The sequence below is a fragment of the Nanorana parkeri genome, unplaced genomic scaffold (genome assembly GCF_000935625.1).
Source record: "Nanorana parkeri isolate BGI_ZX_2015 unplaced genomic scaffold, ASM93562v1 scaffold27, whole genome shotgun sequence".
NCBI classification, from domain to species: domain Eukaryota; kingdom Metazoa; phylum Chordata; class Amphibia; order Anura; family Dicroglossidae; genus Nanorana; species Nanorana parkeri.
Genome location: NW_017306295.1, coordinates 2,443,005 through 2,469,974, shown reverse-complemented (window position 1 = coordinate 2,469,974; position 26,970 = coordinate 2,443,005). Strand labels below are relative to the sequence as shown.

General features: G+C 38.5%; 1 protein-coding gene across 1 annotated transcript in view; it reads left to right on the top strand.

The window, feature by feature from the left end:
* The window catches only part of LOC108795029 (collagen alpha-1(VII) chain-like), a 204,348-nt gene that overhangs the window by 119,365 nt on the left and 58,013 nt on the right, over positions 1-26,970 (top strand). Inside the window, exons 72-81 of the mRNA XM_018566199.1 lie at positions 540-599; positions 740-865; positions 3,103-3,174; positions 6,183-6,218; positions 8,492-8,551; positions 11,183-11,227; positions 19,060-19,095; positions 22,866-22,901; positions 24,912-24,968; positions 26,003-26,074. Coding sequence (XP_018421701.1) covers positions 540-599; positions 740-865; positions 3,103-3,174; positions 6,183-6,218; positions 8,492-8,551; positions 11,183-11,227; positions 19,060-19,095; positions 22,866-22,901; positions 24,912-24,968; positions 26,003-26,074 — 600 coding nt within the window. The remainder of the gene's footprint in view (positions 1-539; positions 600-739; positions 866-3,102; positions 3,175-6,182; positions 6,219-8,491; positions 8,552-11,182; positions 11,228-19,059; positions 19,096-22,865; positions 22,902-24,911; positions 24,969-26,002; positions 26,075-26,970) is intronic.

Sequence of the window (26,970 nt, the reverse complement as noted above, 5' to 3'; positions counted from 1 at the left end):
TCTACATCACTTCCTGTTCAGTCATAATTGTGTACAATGCATGAATGAACAGGAACACTCAGTATAGAGGATTCCTGTTGTTTTATAACAGGGGATGCAGAAAAAGAGATTGAGGACTCAACAGTAAAGTAAAAAAAATTAATACAAATAAAATATTAAACAATTAAGTTTACAAAAAATAAATAAAAATAAAATTTTTTTTTTAAAAGGTTAGAAAAAAAATATTTTGGGTTTCGGCTTGACATTTAAAAAATTTTTTGGTTTAAAATGTTCATTTCTGTGCACTTCTAGTGAAAGGACATCGTTATACAATGAGTTATATCTATCAAAATACAAATCTACTCTGACAAAATCTAGCCACATGTAGGGCCAGTAGCTAACTTTTTATCTGTGTCTTCCTTGCCTGCCTTCTACTTTGCAGCATTATATTTACTCTAGGTAAAAGGATATCTGCAAACAGTTCATATGAATCAAAGGGTTAAATGTTATGTGTACCAAAAAAGGAATCTTATCTGACCCAGCTGATTGTATCTTTGTAGGGTGAACCAGGCATTGGCCATAGAGGACCAGTGGGACAAGCTGGACCTCCTGGTCTTAAGGTAATGCCTCACATAGCCGAAGACTGAATGTTGAGTTTGCCAAGTATTTATTTTTTTACTATGTTTGTTTTAATGTAATTTAACATACTGCTATGTTCTTAGGTGCAGGACAAAAACCAGTAATATATTGTTTCCCATAGGGTGAGCCAGGAGATAAGGGGCCTCAAGGGGTACAAGGTATCCAAGGGATTCAAGGAAATCCTGGCATCTCGGGATCTATGGGTGAAAGAGGAGAAGCAGGACTCCGTGGCCCTTCTGGACCTCCTGTAAGTATAAACTTGTGGTGTAAAACTGGTAAAGAAAAGAGAAAGTCATAAAGATGGAGCAAGGGCACAGTTGGGTTTATTGTTCCTAACAGTGAGTCACTTGTTAGCTTTCAGTCTGTAACCTGCACCATATAATGATCAAAAAACATACTCTGGCTGCTACAGTATTTTTTTGTTTTTCTTTGTTCCAGTTTTTACGAATTAGCCCATCTGCTGTACTGCAACACAATGCACACTATTTTTATAAGGTTATTGCTTTAGCTGTTTTTGTTGCCTTTGTTCTATTTACTTTATCTTCTTTTGATGATCATACTTTTGATCATACTTTTGATGAAAGTGCATTAACATTAACATTTAGAGGGTTATTCATGAAGGAGCCGAAGGATCCAGCCGTAGCTTCCGCTGATCCTTTGGCTCACTTCAGCAGCTGCAGCCCTTCGGTTCAATCAAACCGAAGGGCTGCTGTATGGGCTATTCACAATAGCCCGTACAGCAGCCGAAGGTAGCTGAGCAGCTCAGCCATAGTGACAGGCGAAGCATGGAGAAAAGTTGGCGGAGCCAGCTGTGATCTCACGGTTCGCTCTGCCCAGTTGTAATGACAGATCAGCATCCCCAAATGAGCTGGGGATGCTGATCTGTCATTAAACAACAACATTGTTTTTTGCTCTGCCCAGTTGTTGTTTTTGTTGCCCAGGACCTGCTAGAAGGCTCTAGCAGGTTCCGGCCAATAGTAAACAGTTGGGCGGAGCTAGTGGTGATGTCACCGCTAGCTCCACCCAATTGTTTTCCCGCCATCTGTCAAGATTCTACATTATGCGGCGGGAGTTTGTCGTGTGCAGTCGGGTCGGCGTGCGTTTTTTCTTTTCTTCAAATTTTTTACAACTTTTTTCAGTCATCCAATTTTTGACATTTATTGAAATAATTGTTCAACTTTTTTTAACTCAAGGTAGCGAGCAGAATAGCCAGGCCGAATGCCGCTTGGTAGCATACGGCTATTCACTCACTGCCGTTCATCTCACTCAGCGAGTGAGATGCCGAAGCTTCGGCTCAGCCGATCCAGATGTTGGATCACCTTAGTCGAACTCCTTCTGTACTTCAGCTCAGTCGAATATGCAGAGCATGTTTGGCTGACAAAGGCAGCCAATGTAAGGCTGATTTTAGCCGATGTACGGTTGAAATCATTCGTACAAGGCAGAAGTAAACAGCGTTCGGTTTACTTCACTTCGGCTGGGTTATTCACTCAACTGCCTTTGGCAGCTTTGTGAATAACCCCCTTAGTATTGATGAGATCCATTTTTTTAGTCTATCATGAATGCTGTCTATCATGAATGGTGCTGCCAGACTTATCCAGCTAACCAACCTCTCAGTATCTGCAACCCCCCTCTGTCAATCCCTGCACTGGCTTCCAATCGCCCAAAGGATACAATTCAAAATATTAACAACCACTTACAAAGCCATTCACAACTCAGCCCCCATCTATATCTCAAACCTTGTCTCAAAGTATCACCCTAACCGTCCACTACGCTCCTCCCAAGACCTCCTGCTCTCTAGCTCCCTTGTCAACTCCTCCCATGATCGCCTCCAGGACTTCTCTAGAGTCTCCCCCATTCTGTGGAACTCTTTACCCCAGCCTGTCCGTCTATCTCACACTCTGACTACCTTTAAGCGATCCCTTAAGATTCATCTCTTCAGGGAAGCTTATCCAACCTCAACCTAACCACTGAAATATCACTTTCTCGAACAATTCATCCCCATACAGCTACCTCCTCATGTATCACTTGCCCCTCCCTTTTAGATTGTAAGTTCTCACAGGCAGGGCCCTCCTTACCATCTTGTCTTGAATTGTATTGTAATGTCTTCCCTATATTGTAAAACCCTGCGCAAACTGTTGGTGCTATATAAATCCTGTATAATAATAATAAGTCAGATCTGGTGCCGAGATTACAGCAACACTATTTTACTTGTTAGTTTCAGAGATCACTATAAACATTCCTGTAAAAATTTAACATTTTCGGCTAAACTGGACCTATAAAGTTATATGCTGATGTAAGGATGCTAAAAAAAATGTTGGTCTGCCTAAAGCTCAGCTTCGATATTAAAAGTCTTCACAAACTGACCTGCAACCCTGCAGAGTGCTATTTTACATATTTGGGTTATATCGTTTAATACTATCACTAGTACTACCACCATTACTAGTATTACTTCTATTGCTAATAATATGTTTGGCTTTTTTTCAGGGAGAAAGAGGGAAAAGGGGCAAAAATGGTGGCCCTGGCCACCCGGGAACTCCTGGACTTGCTGGTAAAGAGGTACTAAAAGTTAATTTTTAGTCCTTATATTGTCCATCTGAAGTTGGAAAATAAAAAAAAATTTAGGTTTTGTTTACACCAGGCAAACTCTTCTTTGCTCCACATGCAACTGATGTTCCATTACCCTTAGTACAGTGCTAGCAATACAACATTTGCCAAATCGTTTTATTGGCATCAGATACTATATATTTAGCATGTTAAATATGTTGTCCCTAAGATGTGCTTTTCAAACTTAACATACACAACGTTTATAGTCTTACACTGTAAGTAAGATTTGTAAGCACAAACTCCTTATGTCCTTCTGCAATCTATTGTCCAAAACTGGAGTCCATATTCCAGATGTGGACCAACAAGTTCTTTATAATGAGGAATTTTCTCAATTTTTATACATCTTAAGATTTTTTTTAGCTTTGCTGCCATATTTCATGAAGTGGTCCTGCAAAAACATATTGTTATCATTCAACAAGTCCTGTTCGGCTTTGTTTTGACCATATGAGTTCAATTTACTGTTTGAAGAGTGATGCTAATTTCCTGGCCAAAGTGCAAAACATTTTTTTTCCTTTATCATATTTAATTTGGTCATTGTTTTTAAGATTCATTTGTAATCTTATCCTGTATCAACAGTAGGATCGATTTCATCCAACAAATCAATAATAAATAGTTTGAAGAAGAACTGGGCCCAACCCCAATCTCTTTTGTACAACACTGCTAAGCCCATCTGGAATATGTTTTCAGTACTTAGTACGATCTGCCTGTCCAAGATGGGCAGATCGTACGAGCTTTTAATAAGCTTACGACCATCGCAAGACAAAAGTCTTGCGATGGTCGTAAGGTGTATGAGCACCTTTATTCTTTCAGCACACAGGGATGGATTCCATCTGCACCAGGTTTTTTAAATCTATTTAGGAGTAACTGATATATACCGTATATACTCGAGTATAAGCCGTCCCGAATATAAGCCGAGGTACCTAATTTTAGCAAAAAAAACTGGGAAAAAGTATTGACCCGAATATAAGCCGAGTGTGGGAAATGAGGCAGCTACTGGTAGATAGATACCAATAAAATTACATTAATATTTATTTAAAAGAAAAATAACCTAGCTCTGTAAGTGGAAAAGGGGGTACAGGGCTACATATCATTACACAGGCACACACACACACACTAAATTGCCAAAAGTATTGGGACACCCCTCCTAATCATTGGATTCAGATGTTCCAATCACCTCCATGGGCACAGGTGTATAAAATCAAGCACCTAGGCATGCAGGCTGCTTCTACAAACATTTGTGAAAGAATGGGTCGCTCTCAGAAGCTCAGTGAATTCAAGCATGGTACCGTGATAGGTTGCCACCTGTGCAATAAGTCCATCCGTGAAATTTCCTTGCTACTAAATATTCCACGGTCTACTGTTAATGGTATTATAACAAAGTGGAAGCAACTGGGAACAACAGCAACTCCGCCACAAAGTGGTAGGCCATGTAGAATTACAGAGCGGGGTCAGCGCATGCTGAAGTGCACAGTGCGCAGAAGTCGCCAACTGTCTGCAGAGTCAATAGCTACAGACCTCCAAACTTCGTGTGATCTTCAGATTGGCACAACAACAGTGCGTAGAGAGCTTAATGGAATGGGTTTCCATGGCCGAGCAGCTGCATCCAAGCCTTACATCACCAAGTGCAATGCAAAGCATCGGATGCAGTGGTGTAAAGCACGCCGCCACTAGACTCTAGAGAAGTGGATACATGTTTTCTGGAGTCCTTTGTTTATCTGACTTGCAGTCAGTGTTTTTATTAAAAAGGTTGCAATAAAACAAAATAAAACAGAAAACAAGTCCTTGCCTTTCAGGCTCTGGCTAAACAGGTAGGTTTCCTATCTACCAGGGGGTGAGCTTATCTCAGCCACCTCACAAAACAAAAGGACTTTCAGCAACCTTCTACTCACAACCATCCGACTTGTAGCTCTCTCAGAATGCTCTCTGAGACCCAGGCCAGAGCAAAATCCTGCTTCAGCCTTCCCCCTTTCATCCCAACTGGATAAGCAATCGTTAAGCAATTAACAATCCAGGTGAGAGACATAAAACCCGAGCTGGATTATTCAGACCCAAAGTCAACCTGAAAAACTGGTCTGGGTTTCGCTAGTCCTGTACATAGGATATAAAGCAAGGGGAAATATACCGCCCCTCAATTACTTCTCCTTTCCTTATGTCACAATATATATATATATATATATATAAACAATTTGAGACTCAATTTCAACTCTTTTGCTCATTTTTTATATACCTTATGATCCGATAATGCAGTATCTCATCTATTCAATTTCCCAGTGCTTCTAGGTCAGCAGTAGGCAAGCTTGGCACCCCAGCTGTTGTGAAACTACTAGTCCCATTACAAGATACTAGTAGGGATTACAAGAAGCTGACAGCTTCAGGCATGATTCCAGAGGCAGAAGCATGATGGGATTTGTAGTTTCACCACAGCTGGAGTGCCAATGTTGCCTACCCCTTTTCTAAGTGTCTTAAGTTGTTCATTTAGTAGCAGAACCTGGGTTTCAGATGAGCAATCTGCTCACAGCTAATGCAGCAGTATTCACTCTTGAATGGCTGTTTCAGGAGTGCATACAATGGACAAGATGTACCCAAGGCAATTTATTAATCTTATTAATCAAACAACACATAATAATTTACTAAGGCTTTAACCAATCAACTACTAAATAGTGGTTGTAAGGTTTGCTTTTTCTTATTTAGACAAATTTAAAAACTACAGACTACAAACTCCAATCAAAGTCTGGAGCAGACAAAATCTGGAGCAGTTGCCCATGGCAACCAATCAGCTTCTCTGTTTTGTTTGTTCAGTTAAGGTTTGAAAATGAAAGAGAGAAGCTGATTGGTTGCCATGCACAGATACTCCAGATTTTGTCTGCTCCAGTTTTGATAAATTCCCCCCATAGTTGCCTTTGTTTGTTATGCTTTTTTAAACTGTGTTCTTGTTTTAACACTACACTGTTTATTGATAGGGGAAGCAAGGACCACCAGGCACAAAGGGGGAGAAGGTAAGTGTTTATGTATTAAAATATACATTGTAGATGCAATATGAATCTAATGTAAAAAAAATTAGGAAAATAAAAGTGAGAAGGTTTCCTGTATAATTCCCAAACTTGTACTTGAGAAATCACAGGTACAATCTGACTGACAAGTCACTAAAAAGTATGAGTTATTTTTACTTCTTATTGTATCTCATGACAATTTTCTGCTTAAAATGTTTAAAGTGTATTTGGACTTTTGCAGCTTCATTGAGATAACACCCTTTGATTTTATCATTAGGTCATTAAAATAACGCTGACAATGTTATAACATTAGTTAGAGGTGCACTGAAATCGAAATTTTAAAACCGAAATGAAGCTGAAAAAAAAAATTGTCAGGTCGAAACCGAAAATATTTTTATTTTTTTCAAATTTTTATAAACGTTTTAATTTTTTTACATTTATTTTTATTCATTAATTCATTTTTTATTAAATATTTTTATTTTTTACTTTACTTTTAGGGGCTTCGGGGAAATATTAGGGGTCTAAACAGACCCCTGATATTTCCCTTTTAAAATAGTGTCCAGTTACAATGCATTAATAGTATTAATACAATGCATTAATAGTAATTAATAATTATGAGTGGGCTGCCAATGTACTGCAAGGGACAGAAAAATGCACCACAATGTGCTTATATGGTCCACACTCATGTTAATGTGAGTTGTGTTAAAGCAGAGCCAACGTGAGTTGTATTAAAGCAGCCCATTAATTATAAATGGGCTGTCTATGCACTTTAATAGACCAATTTACCAACATGCACATTATTTCCAGAAAGATCAACTGGTAATAGAAGTATATAGTGTAAAAACATGAATTACTGTATAATGATATTGACAGACATTGCATCATAAAAGTCATTTTTGATTTTGCCTATAGTTCCAGTTTAAAATACAAGAGCTAGTATTCAAGAGAAAAATCAGTCCCCTTTGTCTTTAATATATTCTTATATTCACTAGAAATTTCCGTTTACACTATTGTGCACTACTTACAGACTGCAATGGCTTAAAGGCTGCAATGGATTCAGATATCAGATTAAAGTAAATATGGTTTAGCACAGCTGTTGTGTTTTCAAGACAGTCTGCAGTTCATTAGTTGGTTTTATGGATGTGTATAGTTTAACCCCTTCATGACTGAGCTTGTTTTTAGTTTCTGTTCGTAAATGACTGACACACTTTTGACATTTTTGCTGTGTGATTCTTCCACGTCAGTAATATACTTTCTTACAAAGTGCACCCACACATATTATATATTGTTTTTTAGAGGACAGATAGGGCTATATATTTATATCACATATGTGTGTCTAACGCCTCACTTAGGACAAATACAAATTAAAAAAAGAGGAAAAAACGTAAAAAAAATACATTCATTTATTTGTCCCTTATTTTTTATTTTTTTACACTTTTCACTATTTTTTTTAATTTATTTACACTTTTCACTTTTTTTATACTGACAAATTTTATTTATTTAATTATATCAGGCAGTCATTGTGAATTAATCTCACTATTACTGCTTGATAAATTAATACATTTTTTTTATTATCAGGCTGCTTCAAACTTCAGAACAGCCGATAATAAGTTAGTGACACTGATCCTGCAGCAGTTCAGGATTCAGCTGTCAGTGAATGTTTCAGAAAACTTAAACATTCTACTTTCAAGAATAGATACATTATGTGTCTAATACATAACATTTTGTATCTATTCTTGAAAGTCAAAAGATAAAAAAAAAAAAAGCCAGTATAGCTTGAGAGAGATATCTCTCGATCTATACGAGCTGTCAGAATGCCGGCAAAAGCCGACATGTGTGTCCGCTTTGCTGTGACTCTCAGACACCCGATATTAAGGTATCGGGTGTCTGAAAAAGGTTAACCCTTTCAGTAATGGATCTCTAGATAGTTAGACATCTATTACTGAAAGGTAACCGCTGATTCTCAGCGGTTAGCAGCCTTCTAGTGCAGCAAATAACTCGTCACGTACAGTGTACGTGACGAGTCATTTGGTCCCTTTGTGGCTGGACGTACAGTGTAAGTCTCCCGTCACGAAGGGGTTAAACTTATAAATAAGGTTTAGATGTGTGCATATCACATTATATATTAATAATATGCACACAAAAAAGGAATACTTTAGGCCAAGTAAAAAAAAAAAAATATGTAAAATATGTGCCTTGTTTATAAGCTACATTTTAGTCTCAACACATTTTGACCTATAGTAAATCATGTTTGAGTTGTATAACACTTGATTTTTCAGGGTGAAGGTGTTGTGGGTGAGCCTGGTCCCAGAGGTCTCCGTGGTTTCCCAGGTCTCAGAGTAAGTCATTCTCTCATGTGTATAGCTTTTGTGTGAAACAAAACATATTTCTGCTCCTAAAGAAGGTACCCACAGTATGTGCATAATTTTATGTGCTATGCCCATAACGTGCTGACTTTTTTTACAATATAAATTTACTACAACCTATACACACACTTTGGAACACCGTGATTATATCATGTGCCCACATCAAGTTAGTCCTAATTATTAGTGTATAATTATTATGCTGTGTAAACTAGCATTTACAGAAGAAGATCAGTTATTTCAGCCTCTATTTTTTAAATGCGCATGAATATATGCAGACTTGGGTACCACTAGATAACTCCGTGGTGCCAATTGCATTTAATAACTACATACAGTAAATAAACACTGCACTGCTTCATAAATCTGTTATGGATTTTGAGTGACCATATACATACAAGGAAAGTTCTGTCCCATTATCAAAGTTAAGGTTTTCACCAATGCATTTTTCTAAATGTATTATTTAAAATCCTGCAGTTTCCATTAAGATGAATAGTACTGCATTTTTAATGCATGTAAAATGCACTTGCACATGCATTAATGCATAGGGCTGCACCCTTCTCTCTGGAACACACATATAGAATAGATGTTTTCATGTTGGCAAACAGAATGCGTGCATGTATAGTGATTCACCACCAGATGGAACTAGACAAACATGTTTCACACATGCTGCTTCTATTTAAAATGAATCACCAGTTTTGTTAGGGGAAAAAAATAAACTCCAGGTGAAACTATATTTACACTCATTTTAGAAAACTTTATATGAGTTGCTTATATGCTTTATTTATGTAGACATTGTGGTAGACCACAAAAGTGCATATGCACATATTCCTAAGCAGTGCTAAGTGGAAGGATCTGCTTTTGTTATAAATATACAACTTGTCTCAGTGTTGCAAAAACATTACATCCTGATGAAGCTATCAGTGCAGAAAACATAAGGACACTGGTGTGGATGTAACATTTAATGCAGTAGGCTGCATCAAACTCTGCAGACTTCTGGTGAATACAGTGAACCAATTAGCCCTTATTCACATTAGAAACGTCCGGGACGTACAGCTCAGTGCTGCGTGCACGGCCGTATTGGACAGCTCCAGGGAAGGACAGGTGCTGCGTGTGATTAGTATGCAGCCACCGTCCTTTTCTATGGGACTACTACTACTAGGTTTGTGCGGGTGCGTGTTTCCTGGCTTGGACACAGACAGGATCCATCCTGTCAGCATACGAGTACGCTCACCCACACCCGCACGGACGTGCAGGGCGTGTGAGCGTAGGGCGGCGTGTGGACGCGTAGTCCCATAGAGAAGGACGGGGGCTGCGTACTAATCACGCGCAGCACCTGTCTTTCCCGGGAGCTCACTGATACGGCCGTGCACGCAGCACGGAGCTGTACGAGCCGGACAATTCTAGTGTGAATGGTGCCTTATAGAAACACGGCCTGAGGATGCTGAAAATCCTCCTCCCATTCTAATGCTGCTGTTATGATTCCATAGAAAGGACAATTTTTTGTTGCACACTGAAATGGAATGGGTATTTGTTAATTAATTAAATTACACACAGCAAGTAGTCATATATATCTTATGAATACTACTTAGGGAGCAATAGTCTTAGTACAGTTTCTACTGACAGTCTTGTAATCCAACATGTAGGTGAGCAGTATATTTGCTGCACTCATTCTGAGGGTTTAGGCCAATAAAAACACATCACTGATCATCATTATGTGTCTTACTCAATGCCATAATTTAGTCTTACTGTTCTAGTGATTTCCATAGCTTTAGGAAACCGTTACTATAAACAAATTGGTACTTTAGGATAAAATGTATTGTGCATACAACATAATTGTAATTTAGTACAATGCTTTTATTTTTTTGGTTACCTGTCTTTCTGTCAAAGACTTACAATGTTTACATCTCCTTGGTGCATGCTTAGAGCCAATGTTGTTTCTCTGGAAACCACTAATTTACTTCACTTAGAGGTCACCTTTGGCAGAAAGAAAGAAGGGGTACTGATTCAGCTTTATACAGGGCCTGTCCTGTGTAAATGGGCTATTGTTCGCTTCAAGCAGGTTTTGTATTGCCATACAAGTCTTTGGGAACACAAACCCCACTTGAAGCAGGTCAAATGGACGTCAAGTGCAGTGGACGGCAGCACCAGAAGGTGCTCCTTGAGGTCTGTAAGACTTCTAAACCAATCCCAAAGTATTCCATTTAACATTTTATATTATTTGAAAACAATATGGTGATCATTGGAGCCCCTCTTTACATCTTCAGCTGTTATAAAATATAAACTGTTATTATGTTTCCGGAATCTAAGATTGTACTTCATGAAATAAACATTTTCCCATTCGTGGTATGACATAAATGAACAGTAAAAACTCTAAATTTTGTTGTCATCCAGGCATCAAGAAACAAATTAAATTCTAATGTAAAACTGCCAGCCAGTGTATATAGTGGGTTTTGTATTACATAAAATACAGTATATGTCAGTATATGTTTATTTTTGAAGGTCTCCTGACATCCACATTTCCGCCTCCTCTATGTAAAGTATGGTGATATACGTCTTTTTTTAAAGCATATAGTATGTCATGATCTCCTTTTTGACTTGCTTCATTAGGGAGAAAATGGAATCCCAGGATTGAATGGCCCAGCAGGTATAATGGTAAGTTTGCAGGAAAAGGGGGAAAAAAAGCCTTTTTACTTGGACAGTATAAACATGCTGTCTGTATGACCCTGAGGACATTTTGACCAAAGTATTTTTTTTTTAGAATTCTGATGAAAAAGTGTTTTGGAAAATATTATTTAGAGACGTACCTCATGTTGCTTGTACCAAACAAGAACCCTTGTGTCACAATAACATACTGGCAGCAACAATGGCCTTATTGACTGAATTATGGTTATAAATAAATCTGTTTATGCTCAAGCTATTCTGTTCACATGTTGATTCTAAAATTGGTAAAGAAAAAAACTGCCACAGATGCCAGGAATGTTCAAGAACAGTGAGCACCGCTCCCACAAACAAAAGTGCAAGGAATAAACAACTTTTTATGAAGTCAAAATGTTTTCGGGAAGGTAGATGTGAACTTATATATACACCTTTTATTGTTATTCTTGTCTGGCCATTCCTCAAACCAGTACAAAGTTTAATGGCATTTGTAACCATCCTATTTAACTCTGATTTAGCATCTACTTTAGAAACTGAAACTTTGCCGGAACACGTCAGTATAGAAATGTTGGAGCTGCAATAGGTGGCTTGGGTTTAAATGGTGCCAGCGCTGGTACTCACTGCCATCCTTCCCCCATTACTGTCACCAACCCAGACCCCCATAATATATAAATAATATGCACATGTGTATTCCAGAAAGGATAAGGATGACAGTTCCCAAGCAGGCACCTTTAAAAGCATGTCAGGCTGACAGTTTCCATATCTCTTACCTGCTGAGCATTATGTGATTATATACACATTACCTACTTCAGAAGACATCTCTCCCCTACTGCTGCCCATTACATTACGTGTGGTATAAAGTTTGTGTTTCTCTTCTGTATTTAGATTTATAGTTAAACTTGAGGCAGATATAAAAAATACCATTTAATGTAGTTATGTATTAGTTAAAACATCATTAGATGCAGCCTTTTTTTTGGTGCTGGAATGGGCCACTGCATTACTGCACACTGTAGCTTCCTATTCAGTAAGAGCTACTAAGCATCCTATTTGTTGCATAGCATCTCGGGTACTCGCATAGTTACCAAGTGTCCTGGATCTTGCAGGACTTGGGATTTTGGACACTGTCTTAAAGTGTCCGTAATTAGCTGGCAGCCCCACAAGACCTGGGACACTGGGTACCAACAAACTATCAAAAAGTTGCTTGCCGTTCTGCTGTGCTTCCTGCCCCATGTAAAAAGTAACAGTGTTCAAATTGTTCTGAGCAGCATGATTACTGTTTACTTTTCCAGCAAGCTTCAATGTAAGTGAACAGTAAGTGCTTAAGATGGGTAACTGCCTGGCTTACTGCCAGTTGCATGAGAATGGTCTTGGATTTCTGTAGTGGTTTGATGGCCACATTGGGGAGAAGATCTTTGGTGCTATCACAGTGCCCCATTTTCCCCTTCCTCATATAGCCACTGTATTTTCACAGTCTCTCATCTACCACCTCTGCAGCCTGCACGGAAAGGGGCTTTTAAACACACTGTTGACTCTAAGAGGGGTGGGGGGCTTGGTCTGTATTTAACACAGCATCCCACTTTAAACTAAAATGTTGGAAATCTACGAAAGCAGGCTTTTCACCAAAAAGCAAGACCCCATTTATTTATCAGGTTCCCCAAAATAAATGTCTGCATTGTTTTAGTGAAGAAAATATTTGGGGGTTTGATAAAGAGTTGTGCTAATATCGTGCAACATAAAAATGTGCAACTGCCACGATTTTATTTTATAGGGTCTTGGCTTTCAGAAAATATATAATGTTTGGGGGTTTTAAGTAATTTACAGGCCTAAAATGTGGATTAAAACATGTAAACAAAAAAAATGGGGGGAAAAGGCCATGAAGGGGTTAATCATCATACTTGGATCTAATCTGACCACAATCAACGTCAATGAGGAGAAAACTAAGACACAATAAGATATTAAAAAACTATGTTAAAAACATGTGTTGTTGAATACATTGCTTTGTGTATGTAGTGATGAAAAAGCTACGTATCAATATCAACACCATCTGAATCTGGAAGGGTGGTAAATGGATTGCTTCTCCATATTAGGCCATAGTGATATATAAACAAATTGGATAGAGATCTTGTTATCACATGATTGCATTGAACAGACATTCCTCCTGGTGCATAGTCATTTTCTCATATCTTCATTTGTAAAATAGTCTGTTGGAGGTGCTGAAATATCTGTATTTAAGTTTCCACCCCTACAGCCATTAAAAGTCGTATTCTCCCTGTTGGATTTACCTGAAATATGATATTTTTTCAATAATGCGACAATGACAGCAACGTGATTTTTCAAAAGAAAGGAAAATTACATGAATTGTTAACTCTATAGTAAAGTTCAAAGTTTAGTGACTCTAAAACACAGATGAAACCAACAGCTTCTAGCTGCGTTACAATACTTCTGTCATCTCACTACTTAATAGAATATTGCAGCTTTGCACATTCAAGCTAGGCGGAGAGCATATTATTTTTTTTACATAGGCTTACATTTTTTCATGCTTTAGTTCTTTAAATAGCCTTTCTTTGTTAATTCTAGCCAGTGACGGTCAGTCAGCATGGGGCCTCAAATAATACGTGGCTTTATTGATTGTTTTAGATTACCCACACATCGGGCATTTTCATCTTGAGACTGTGAACCTTAATCTCATATGCAAACATTTTTTTTTTTTTATTAATGCCCAGTCTCATTAGGATAACATGTCATAAGAATAGTACAATTACAGTGCCTTCCCTTCTTGCCCATCCACATCATATTGTGAATGTTTGCAGTTTCCATAACAACTTCTGCCTTGCTTCACAGAAAATCTTTTTGTCCAATTCATGTTTACATATTTGTCATCTAATTAACCCTTTGACACCTGATTTTTCCAGCTTTGATGCACACTGAACGTAATATAAATTAATGACTGTTTAACCCTTCATTTCCCAGCCTTGTCAGCACATTACATTTCTGTTACCTTGGAGGCAGTTTCTACATATGGGCAGTATTTTACACATATTAAAGTTATCTATATGATCAGTTATTTATATTGTATTTGTGAGTAGCGAACAGTGTACACCTGACTGTAGACATTAGAGTGTATTTTTCTTTGGATTCATTTTGTAAACTAAAATAACTAAAAAGAAAAAGTCAAGACTAATAATGAAAAGGTGAGAGACCTCGCCTGTCTTAATCTGAATCACTGCATAGCATATATTGGTGCAGCACCAAATATACAAAAAGTACTATTGGAGATGTTAGATGTCTTAGTTTTAACAAGTTTACTGGATTTAAAAAAATGTAGTAAATAGAGCCACAAATGTAATACGTGGACCCAAACTGACATATATTAGTTCAGCATTTAAAGGGGTGAGAGGTCCCATTTACAGGCCTAAGCAACTACTGAGCTTGAGAAGATTTCTCTGGAAATATTTCCTGACCTTTTTTTTGAAAGCTGAAGGACCTCAGTTGGATTGGGTAATGATGATAGAGATTTTTATATAAAGGGGTTCTCTGCCTGCATTTCTCCTTACTCCCCCCACTCCACAAAAATTTCCATTTGTGGCCTCAAGTAATAGGGATGAAAGCCTCACAAGGGATTTGAAAGGCTTTCCTTCTGGCACATCATGCAGGGAACAGGGTCAGCATGGCGCCACTCATAGTAGGGCCAAGTGTAGGCTTGAACCTTGCAGTAAATCTCCTCAGCCCCACCCTGCAGTCTGCAACAGCATCCTTTGCCAGGCAGGTGTCTCATCTCCAGCTCCTGGAGCCGAAGAAAACATTGAAAAAGCAGCCTAGTAAAAGTGCTTAAATACTCTGTAGGGAGTCACTCCAATATTTTCCCTTTTTAAAAAAAATAAATCATACACTCTAATGTTAATTTGGATTAAAAGTTGGCTGTTCTTTCTTCTATTGAAAATGTGGCCTAGTATTAGTGCTTCAATACTGTTCACAAACTTCCTACAATATATTGACGTTCTTTTTTTCTGTGAAATATACACACACTAGAATCGGAACACAGCATCACAAATTGGCGGCTTATGCCGATGATGTTCTGTTCCATGTGCAGCAGCCTCGGGTATCACTTCCAAATTTATTGAAGGCTCTCTCCTTATTTGGGATGCTGTCTAACTTTAAAATTAATTTGAAGAAATTTTGAATTTGAATCTTCCTATGGGAGAAGTGCATTCTTTAAAACCAAGTTTTCCGTTTAAGTGGTCTCATACGCACCTGAAATATTTGGGGATTATGTTGACGCCAAATATTACCTCAATGTTTTGTTTGAATTATATCCCATTGTTGAACAGGATTAAAGGGGATCTACAGCGTTGGCATTTGCTTTGTCATACTTGGCTGGGAAGGGTAAATGTTGTAAAGATGAATGTTTTGCCCAGGTTGATATTTATGTTTCTGATGATCCCGTTTGGGGTCACAAAGGATTATTTTAAAATACTGCAGACTGAGATATCTAAGTATGTATGGAAACGTAAGAAACCGAGGGTCTCTAGAGAGGCGTTGGCATGGTCCAAGGTGGATGGCGGTTTGGCGATCCCCAATTTTAGGCTCTATTACCATGCAGTGATTCTTACTCGGGTTGTAGATTGGATATATGCAGGTCAGACCAAGCAGTGGGTGGCCGTTGAGAATGTGTTGAGTGGATCGGAAATTAATTCAGCGATCTGGATTGCCAGACAGTTTCGGGGCCTGTCCTCGGACACTTCGCCTCTGATGAGGTCAACTTTGTGGGTTTGGGATGGTATTTTGTTGAAAGCTGGATGTCGGTACAACTCTCCTCTGCTACCCTTGACTGGTCATGCATATTTTATGCCGGGTAAATGGGACAGGAAGTTTAACGATTGGAATGCGGATAAGCCTATCAGCCTCCATCACGTGCTTAGGGGAACAGTGTTGGCACCTCTGGAGACCCTTTTAGATCCTAATGGTTTGACATTTATGGATTATTGGCGATATTCACAGTTACATAATTTTGATGCATCGCTCCCTAGACCATTGCGATCTTTAAGGGATCTGAGTCCTATTGAAACTATGTTTCTTTCAAGTAGTAGGCCTGCCAGGTGCATCTCCCGCTTTTATAAAATTTTGTTGGAATTTGGGGGACCAGAGTTTCCCGATTTCTTGACTAGATGGGAGAGGGACTTGAGCAGCCAGCTGACTGTTGAACAAAAAGTTAAGGTATTGGCTTTAACACATACATCTTTGATGGCATGTACCATGGAAGAGATGAATTATAAATTTTTCCCACTTGTGCTGGAGGGTATGTGGACAAAGGGGAACTATGGTGCATGTATGGTGGACTTGCCCCGTTATCCAGGGATATTGGGGTCAGGTGAGGACTTATATTGAAAACATTATGGGTTCTCATATTGAAGATGATCCATGGTGTATGTTATTTCATTGCACTATAGATTCTAGAGCGAAATATAGATGTTAATTGACCCCCCATCTACTTAATGCTGCGAAAGCTCTGATACAGCAGTATTGGAAGCAGGTTTCTATACCCCCGTTACATCAATGGTTTGAAAAAATTAACATCTGTAATATGGAAGAGATGGTTTTAACGTCTAGAGAACAATATAAAAGGTTTTATAAAACATGGGCAGGGTGGTTTGAATTTAAGAAGAATGCAGATTATGGTTTGGTGATGTCATTGGCACATTAATAATGGTCTTAATATGATGAGGTATATAAATTAAGAGGGGTTGTGTTTGTGTGTGTGTTTTTATTGTTGTTGTTGTTTGTGTTTGTTTGTCCTTGTCTATGTAGGGAATAGTTAGGTATGTATAAATGTATGTGTATGTGAGGACAGTTAAGCTAAACTAGGTGGGATTTAAGGAATGCTTTCAAGGAAGTATTTGATTGTTTCATAAAAGAGTAAAAATAAGTTATGTAATAATGTCATTATATTTATTAAGCGGAAATGTCTATGTTGGATATGCTGTCCACAAAAAAATAAAAATATATACACACTCTGCTCTCCTGCTCAAAATACAGACTACCAAAAATGCTTAAATACTGTCAGTACAATATTCCTGTTACCTTTTCAGTGAAATATATACATTTAATAGTGAATTTTGGGCAGAAAAACTAAATGCAGTGTGTCATTGTAAAAATGATGCCTACAACATGCTATATCGAAAAATCAGGAAAGTTTTTTAGGCAGCCGACTGACAACTTGCACACCAAGACTTTTTTTTTTTTAGAAAAAATATTTTAATTTCTCTCTCTCTCGGTATCGCGCCCCCAGCAGCTAATACAGCCCTGCAGGCTGTACACTCTGTACGCCTACAACATGCTGTTTAAATATTGTTTATGGCATCCATTATTTCTTCGCTTTTAAAGTAACCAATATACAGGTGTATGATTTTGCAAATGAAGCCTACGAGACACTGTTGAAATACTGTCTATGCAGTCTGTACAATATTCATTGGTTTATATAGTGACATTTTATATATTTTTTGTCCCTAAAAATGGAAAGAAGTTTTTTTTGTAAATTAATTGTTAGTATAGTGTCATTTTTAAAATGCAGCCCACTCCAGCTGCTTCCATGCTAAGTACTTTAAGGGCTTTAGATTTTTTTTTTTTTAAGAGAAGACCTTCCTACAGGTTTTAGAACTGTTGTGGCTGCTTCTTCCACTGCTCAATTTTAGCCTATTACCACTAAATAAAAAAATAAATAAAAAGGCTCAGATTGGGGTGCTGTTGCTGTATTCCAGATACATGTAAATCAAGATAAATTTAAAATTTGTGATGAAATGATGATACAGTGTTGCTGATGCTGTCCATGAAAATTATACTGCAAACACCTAAAAGGCAGCTTCCAACCATGTAATAAAAAGAATTGGTGCTTTTGCATTTCATCCTTAAAGTTACATAAAAAGGAGGACCCTCTCGTTTCTGAATGGTATTTTTATAAATTATTTTCCATCGGTACATATGCTCTCATGGCAGTGTTCAGCTCCGCATGCCTTTTGTTTGACAATACCTTGCCTATTAGCCTTCAAAATGACCATAATTGATTTTCAAGATTTGCTCCCCATTGGCAAAAAGCCTGCGAATCAAACCCAGGCAAATTCGCGAGACACTATTGTGGAGTATAGTAAAGTTTTTTCCAATGGTTCATGTGTGTGTTCTACATCACCATACTGGCAGTATCATCCACTGCTTATACAGAGAAACGAATGGATATCACTCTCAACTGGACACGTGCATTCAGATATAGATAAACTTGCGGACTAACAAAATTCCTTTGATATGGTAGTTTGTCCAAATCCATAATAACGAATAACTTTATGTCCAAATATACGAAAAATATATTAGGGCATATAGTAATTTGTTTTGTATGGGCATCACCATCTTGCTGCGTCCAAGATGGCAGTGCCCATACATGCGTAGGACGTTGCTCAGCGCCAGCGTCATGTGCCCCACCTTCAAGATGGCGGCGTGCATGCATAGAATGTGTCAGTGGCCAATATGGCTGCAGCGCATTTTGTTTTTGTAAATGTGCGCTTTCAGATTTAGAGGTTTGTTGCCTCTGACTCCGAAACAGCATAATTGCTTGTTTCATCAAACAAAATGAATGAAAAGGTTTTTCCCATTTCATTTGTTTTGTCCAAAACAAACGTTTATGCTGTGCACATGCCCATTCTTAACCATTACATGAATCTCTTTAAGAACATTCATCTTCTAACACAGTTTCTGACATTAAGCTATTTGCACCTCGTTAAATGTTCATTCTAAATAAAACATCTGCGTGTCACATATGTAAAATTTATGTTTGTTTTTTATAGGGCCCAAAAGGTTTTCCAGGTGTGAAAGCTGAAAGAGTAAGTATTCAAAACAAACTTTAGATCATTATAAACATTTAAGTTGTACATGGTTAGGCCTCATTCACACTGCCACACATATACGCGTGTATATGCGCGTAGTGCATATTGTACCATATGCAAATAAATGGCTCCATACACATAGCTGCGTATGGAGCCGTTTATTTGCATAGAGTAAAAATGCGCAAAAACAGAATGAAACTGAGATGCGTCCGGACAGCATATTTCTGCGTATCTTACGAGCATATACGCGTGTTTGCACGCGTATACGCACGTACACGCATACAGTTCATTGAAATTTCTATTACAAATTATGCATTCTGGGTTTGCATATAGTGCACGCATATGTATATATGTGTATACATACGTGCATGTACGCATATATACGCAATATACAATTTTGCTCTTGCGTTGTGCGTGAATGAGGCCTTATAGTTAATGTCATCGAAGGTTGGATGGGGAAGTCTGGCTAAGTAAATATTTTTTATCTTGTTGTCACTACATTTGCCTATTATGAGTGGGTAAATGTTCAACTTGTTCTACTCTTAAAGTAGAACTGAAGCCAAAACTTTAGTTTTGGATGGAATAAGTGTAGTAAGGAAGGGTTATAATCAGACATGTACACCGGCAAATAATTTGTTTAGTTTCTATCCGTAAAGTAAATGATTTACTTTAGTCGTATACGTTACATTAGAATGATTCATTTTTGGAATGATTCGTTATTTTGCCAAAATTATTTGATATGCCGAATCAATTCGTAATTTCAGATGGTTAGTTTTTCGTTATTACATACAATTCATTATTTTGGAAGACTGGCTATATATCAACCTTTAACAAAAGGCCCAAACTATCGCATCATGACATCCAAATGAGACAAATGAATCCGGAAAAATATGTTGTTTTCGTTATAATTTCTTTTGCATTTATTGAAATTAGTTACTAATGTTATTTGGAGATTCGGATACATCCGAATCTCCGAATAATACAAATTCATCCGAATTTCGATTCATACCGAAACGAATCGCACATGTCTAGTTATAACCCCAGACAGCTTTTCTTTTGCCATCTGTGTCCCACTGGGAAGACTTCCCTTCACTTTCTGTCTCAATAGAAAGTGAGAGAAGATCCGTCCTAAGAGAGGAGAATCCCTGGCGGTCAGCAGGTTTATCAGAACCAGTGCCCCCATTGCAAGATTTCCCATCTATCCCTGTTCTGAAGACAGCCCATAATTTGGGATTTCCTTATACCTACACTTTAAGTGATAACAAACACCAGGACAAATAGAGAGGGTTAAAGAGGAACTTTATCTTTAAAATAACAACAAAAACCTTTAGAAATGTTTAGTAATGACAATCTACAAACACATACTTCTAGATAATTGCCGGCTTTGTATTCTTTGCATACCTTTTTTCTCTTTTTTTTCCCCCAGCCTTCTGGCAGTAGCCATCTTAACTAAGGGCAGATTACTAGCTCTCTATTTACTTCCTGGAACTCTGGCACATGTGACTAGACATGTGGCTAGGAAATGTGACGATGCATATCATCTCAGGGGAGGAAAATGCCTTTCCCTAAGATCTGGTGAGATTACAGATGAGATTTCCCAGCAATGCTTTGCTGATGTAACCTTCCCTAGATGTAACGCTTCAGCAGTTACATAATTTGTGCCTGAGCTAGACCAGGAAGTAGATGAACTCTATTTGTAGGTAAATTAAAAACAAGTTTGTTTAACTCGTGAATGCAAGATGATTTTAAATCAGCATGCCGAGATGCATGCTGATGGGATTTTTAGTATAAGGGGGTAAAGGTCCACTTTAATCTCCCTAACAAGGACACAGCCAGCGAAAAAACAAAACAAAAAAAAACCTTACAGGTGTACTAATCCCTCTCCACTCTATCCAAAATATTAAAAAGTCACACTTAAAAATGTATTTCCACTTTGCTGGCAAATTGGTATAACACCTACCTTGTTATACTCCCACTTACATAGCATACATTTTAAGTGATTTTTACTTGCTTAAAAATCCTATCTGGCTTCCCGCTGTGTAATGTTAAGGAGGGAGCTGTGGGAAGTTATGTTTAATTAACCCTGTCTGTACTGAGCTGGCAGATTTCAGTATCAGTTCTAAATTAGATTTGTACACTGCTCTAACAAAGGGTTAATAACTTAGAAGACTTGTATGGTAACGAAAGCAAGCTCAGTCTGTTTTCACTTTCAAACTGCTCACAGTAGGCTGCACAAAGGCCTTCACCAAAGAAACATCTAAAAAGTAAGAAGTCTTTTTTTTTTAAAGTATTGTTTAGGTATGCTTTTTAGAATAGGAAAACATAACATATAGTGGGGGTTTCTCAAAATTCACTGCAAAAGTGGAAATACACATTAAGTCAGTTAAAAAACTTGTCATACACTCCACATAAGAAGATGCTGTCCTTAAAGTGTACAGTATGTAAAGCTGAAACTTTAGAGTAGGAAATAAATAGTGAATGCATAGACAAGGAAAGGACTAGAACCTCTGTTAAGTTTTATGTCTGTCCCTGCTAGGTATATTCACCCTCTCTATTTGTCCTGGTGACCAAAGACACCAAGACAGAAAGTGATGGGAAATCTAAAAATTTAGAGTTGCCACCAGAACAAGAGGTGGGGGTAAATACTCCAGTAGGGACAACTAATATGGGAATTCCTCTAACTTTGTGAGGATTGCCTTCCACTTTCTGTTGAACAGGAAGTAGTCCCACAGACAGCAAAAAAATAAGCAAACTTACAGGAGTTTTAACCCTTCCAAATAAATCCAAAACTAAAAATACAAGTTTTGGCTATACATACACTTTAAAGCAAAAATTCTGAGAGCAGTTTGTTGGAGAGTAAGAGAAATTGGTAAAAGAAATTTAGAACGTTTTATTCTTTTCCTTTTTTTTATTAGCCCTGGTTTGGTATATTTGTACGATTTTGGACTTGGAAAGATTTTGAAAGCTGTTCTGCTTTTGAATATAATTTATTTCACTGCTGGCTCACACTGGGTTTAACTTTGGTTTGTTGTCACCGATTAACTGCCTGAATGGGATTACCCAGCATTAGCCCATGACTGTGTATAATGTAACTGTGTCTGTTTCGTCATTTCTACAATCTGAAGAAGAAATTAAGGTATAGCAGATAGGAATAGATGTTTTACTTGCAAAGCTTTATTTGAATAACTCTTGCATTTTTAAATCCCTCTAATATGGTTGCCACAGACATGTTTAGGTGCTTGCATTGAAAATTGTTATGTTACTTCTGCATGTAGAACAATGTAAAACTGTTTCCCATTCTATATAAATAGATACATAAAAAGTAACTTATGGATCATGCATACTGATATATTTCCAATATGCTGTATCTTACACTAAACTATATTTTTTAAATAAGTCTGCAGTCTCATTCAGTTGAAATTCTCATGTCCAAAGGCTGTCCATTTCCAAAACTACCATTGGAAAGCATTTAGGTGTGCTATATAATTTTTTAATTTCTTGAACTATTGTCCAGTGATTTTTTAAAAACTTAATTTATTTAGTGTAAGGGGACCATGCATCGGGGTTTACCACAATTTATTTTCACACCTCCCACAGATATTGATATGACAGTATCCAATAAACTTTGTCTTTGTTTGTATATATCTATATATGCATATACAATATATACACATTATCTATGCCTTATAGGCTGTGAGGTAGTGTGCAGCAATATGGAAAGGTTCAAAAAAAAGATGTTAATCATATGAAATGTTTCTTTTTTGTAGGGTGATCGAGGACTGACTGGTTTTAAGGGAGAAAAGGTAAAAGGTCAAACTATTAGTTTTGTACTTAGTAGACATGTAACCCGCAAAAAAATGATTTTGTCTCGGACACATTTCGATTTTTATTTCTTTTGTTTTTCGGGTCTGTCCAAATTTTCTTTTCGGAACAAAGTCACATGACAGTGGCTGTAATGCAACCCACTAAAGGCAAAAAAGCCCATCTGATTGGCCAGAGAACAGTCACATGTCCGAATTATTTTTGTTTTGAATGAAATTCGGATGGATCAGAATTTTCGTAAAATGACCATCTGGATTTGTTCACATTCGTTAGAATTCAGAAATTTGGGTGAGACTGAATGTCCGAATTTAACAAAATTTGTACAAATTTACATTGAGAACAAAATGAAATTTACAGGTCTAGTAATTCGGTTATTTGGGATAACCTAATAAAGCACTTATATGAAAGTTAAACTCCAGCCTTACCTTTGGGCCCCATTAACACACGAATCGGCCTGCACGTACAGCTCCGTGCTGCGTGCGGGGCCGTACCAAGTAGCTGCCGGGAAGGACAGGTGCTGCGTGTGATTCGAACGCAGCCCCCGTCCTTCTCTATGGGGCTACGCGGGCGTACGCCCCCCTACGGACCTGCAAATGAGGTGAGCGTAGGGGGGCGTACGCCCGCGTAGCCCCATAGAGAAGGACGGGGGCTGCGTTCGAATCACACGCAGCACCTGTCCTTCCCGGCAGCTACTTGGTACGGCCCCGCACGCAGCACGGAGCTGTACGTGCAGGCCGATTCGTGTGTGAATGGGGCCTAAGTCTTGCACTGTTGTAAATGCTCCTCTTGTGTACTGAAAAATGTTATTTTTTATTTCAAATTGATATATTGATGCTGCCATTTGTTTGCTCTTGAACATAGCATAGTATTTCAGTAGTTCATCTAGTCATTTGAAATATATTTCACAGTCCTGGTGTTATTCACTAAAATTATTTTAACTACTGTTGATCACTGCTGTCTACATTCAGTGGCCACTTTATTAGGTACACCTTGCTAGTACTGGGTTAGACCCCCTTTTGTCTTCAGAACTACTTTAATTCTTCGTGGCATTGATTCAACAAGATGATGGGAATATTCCTTAGAGAGTTTGCTCCATACTGACATGATAGCATCACACAGATTTGTCGGCTGCACATCCATGATGCAAAGCTCCACCAGCCTGAACCAATTGATACAAGGTAGGATGGATCCATGCTTTCATGATGTTTACATCTGACCCGACCATCTTAATGTTGCAACAGAAATCGAGACCAGGCAACGTTTTTCCAATCTTCTATTTTACAAACTGTAGCCTCAGTTTCCCGTTGTTAGCTGACAGAAGTTGCACTCGGTGTGGTATTCTGTGGCTGTAGCCCATCTGCTTCAAGGTTCAATGTGTTGTGTGTTCAGAGATGATGCTCTTCTGCATACCGAGGATGTGACTGGTTATTTGAATTACTGTTGCCTTTCTATCAGCTTGAACCAGTCTGGCCATTCTCCTCTGACCTCTGGCATCAACAAGGTATTCTTGCCCAAAGAGCTGCTGCTCACTGGATATTTTCTCTTTGTCAGACCATTCTCTGTAAACCCTAGAGATGGTTGTGTATGAAAATCCCAGATGATCAGCAGTTGCTGAAATACTCAAACCAGCCCATCTGGCACCAACAACCATGCCATGTTCAAAGTCACTTAAATCACCTTTCTTTCCCTTTCTGATGCTCTGTTTGAACTTCAGCAGACCATCTTGATCATGTCTACATGCCCAAATGTATTGAGTTACTGCCATGTGATTGGCTGATTTAGATATTTGTGTTAACGAGTAGTTGAAGAGGTGTACGTAATAAAGCGGCCAGTGAGTGTATAAGAAAATCATAAATATTTAAGTAATATGGACTATTTTTATGATGCTTTGATCATATGAGAAAGAGAGGGAGAGAGGGAGTTACACAAGTGCGATATACATGGGTAACCTTCCTAACGGCATTCTACCTTGTGTCTTTGTCTTTATTTAGGGTGACCCCATGACTATATTCGGGACTCCAGGATACAAAGGAAGTAAAGGAGAGCCGGTTAGTGACTGTACATCTAACAATGGTCATGCACAGTTAAATAGTGCAAGCAAAATAACCAGTGCAAACATTTTTGTATTACACATTTGTATATGTTTATAGGACATCTGCACTCTGGAAACCTCTTCATTTTTTAATTTCTCCCTCACTTTGTATTACACATGGGCAAAATGCACTTTGTACATAATGCACATACATGTGTATTTAAAGCACTCAAACACATGTATGCAGACATACAAAATGCATATAGTAGTGCTTGTCAAAAATGTGCATGAATGCATATGCATAGGTGTAAAAGGGCCCTAAAGTAGATAATATCTGACAACAATAAATAGTTACACGTTTATAAGGGCAAATGCAGATAATCACATAGTCTTGATCTGGGATCAGGCTTGGAGTCCACTAGCTGAAACAGCAGACAACTTTGTGGTATAACAGCCCAGGTTTGGTACAGAAGCAGACGGTAGTAGTAGTAGTAGTATAGGAGCGGGCAGCAGCTTAGTCAGAGATCAAGCAGAGGTCAGTAGCCAAAGGTGTCAAGTTTGAAGTAGAAGGCTAAACCTGGGTGGGAAAACAGGTCTCTCCAAATATTTACACCCCTCCTCAGCCAGCATCATTAAAATTAAAAATCTTCAGTTATTGTATGGAATAATTATGTATAACCCAAACCATTGTATTATCTCACTCTGTCTACTTAAGAGATCTCTCCAGCAACAGGCAGAAGCAAACAATGACCTGGGCATAGCGGAAACCCAACAAATACACATAACAATAACAAAGCTATGGCTGGCTACAACCTAGCTGCAAGCATTAAAATGTATTCTAGGGACATCCAGCTATTTAAAAAAAATATACATAATTTGGTGAGTGCAACGTTGCACTTATACATATTGTTTTGCTAGGAATACATGGGAGATTTTTCAAATTTGTGTATAGTAACTTATAGTACTTGACATCTGACATTTCCAGTGCAGACAACTATGTTCTGATAAATTGCAAAGTGACATGATAATCAATAACTTCTCTTAACATAGGGTGACAGAGGCCACCCTGGCTTTGATGGAGACAAAGGAGAGAAAGGGGAGGATGGACCATCTGGAGAGAAAGTAAGTGTGTTCCAACCATATTATCTCTGAAATGGCATAGAGCTGTACACAATAAGTAGATGTTTTGATAAATTCTAAAGTTACCTCAACCCCTATCCAGCCCCTAAAGCGATCATAATGCCCGAGGCGTACATGGACACCTTGTTCATGTGATTACAGCAACTGGTTGTCACAGCGATCACATGGCTGAGACCCCGTTCTACCAAATCCTGATCCTCACTGTGTGATTGGGAGCTATCGGTGAAAACATGATTTAGGGCCGCAGCTACCATGAGGCTAGGCAGGGAGAAGAGGGGCGGCACAGGCTCCAGCTTCTCCTCGGATCCCCGCTGCTCTCCCCTGCCTGTATGGGCAGAGGTAGCGGGGATGCGATGAGAAATGGAGCGCTGCAGCCGACGTGGGGGGAGGGGGAATCGGAGGAGAGTGCTGTCACTTCAGGATGGCTGAGCGGTGAGGAGAGGGAGAGCCACTCGGCCAGGATCAGACAGCCGGCGCCTCTCTCCTCACCGCTCAGCTATCCTGAAGTACTATGCGTCCCAAGTTATGAATGAACAGGAAGTGGTTCACATCACTTCCTGTTCATTCATGAGTTTCTCAATGGGTAGTTGCACTCACAATACAGGCTTCCACCCATTGATAATTAGATGATAGTAAATATTTTACTATCAACAGTTTCTGAATGAATGGGAAGCCTCTGTACTGAGAGCTTTCCATTCATTGAGAACAGAGGCTTCAGTTAAAGGGATTGAGGACTCTGTGTCCTCAATTTATTTTTCTATTTCAAAAGGGAAATGTCAGGGACCTGTTTAGACCTCTGATATTTCCCCCGAAGCCCCCCAAAATAAAAAAACAAATCCTGGAGGTGCCATATGTGCGTTGTGTTGGCTGACATCACA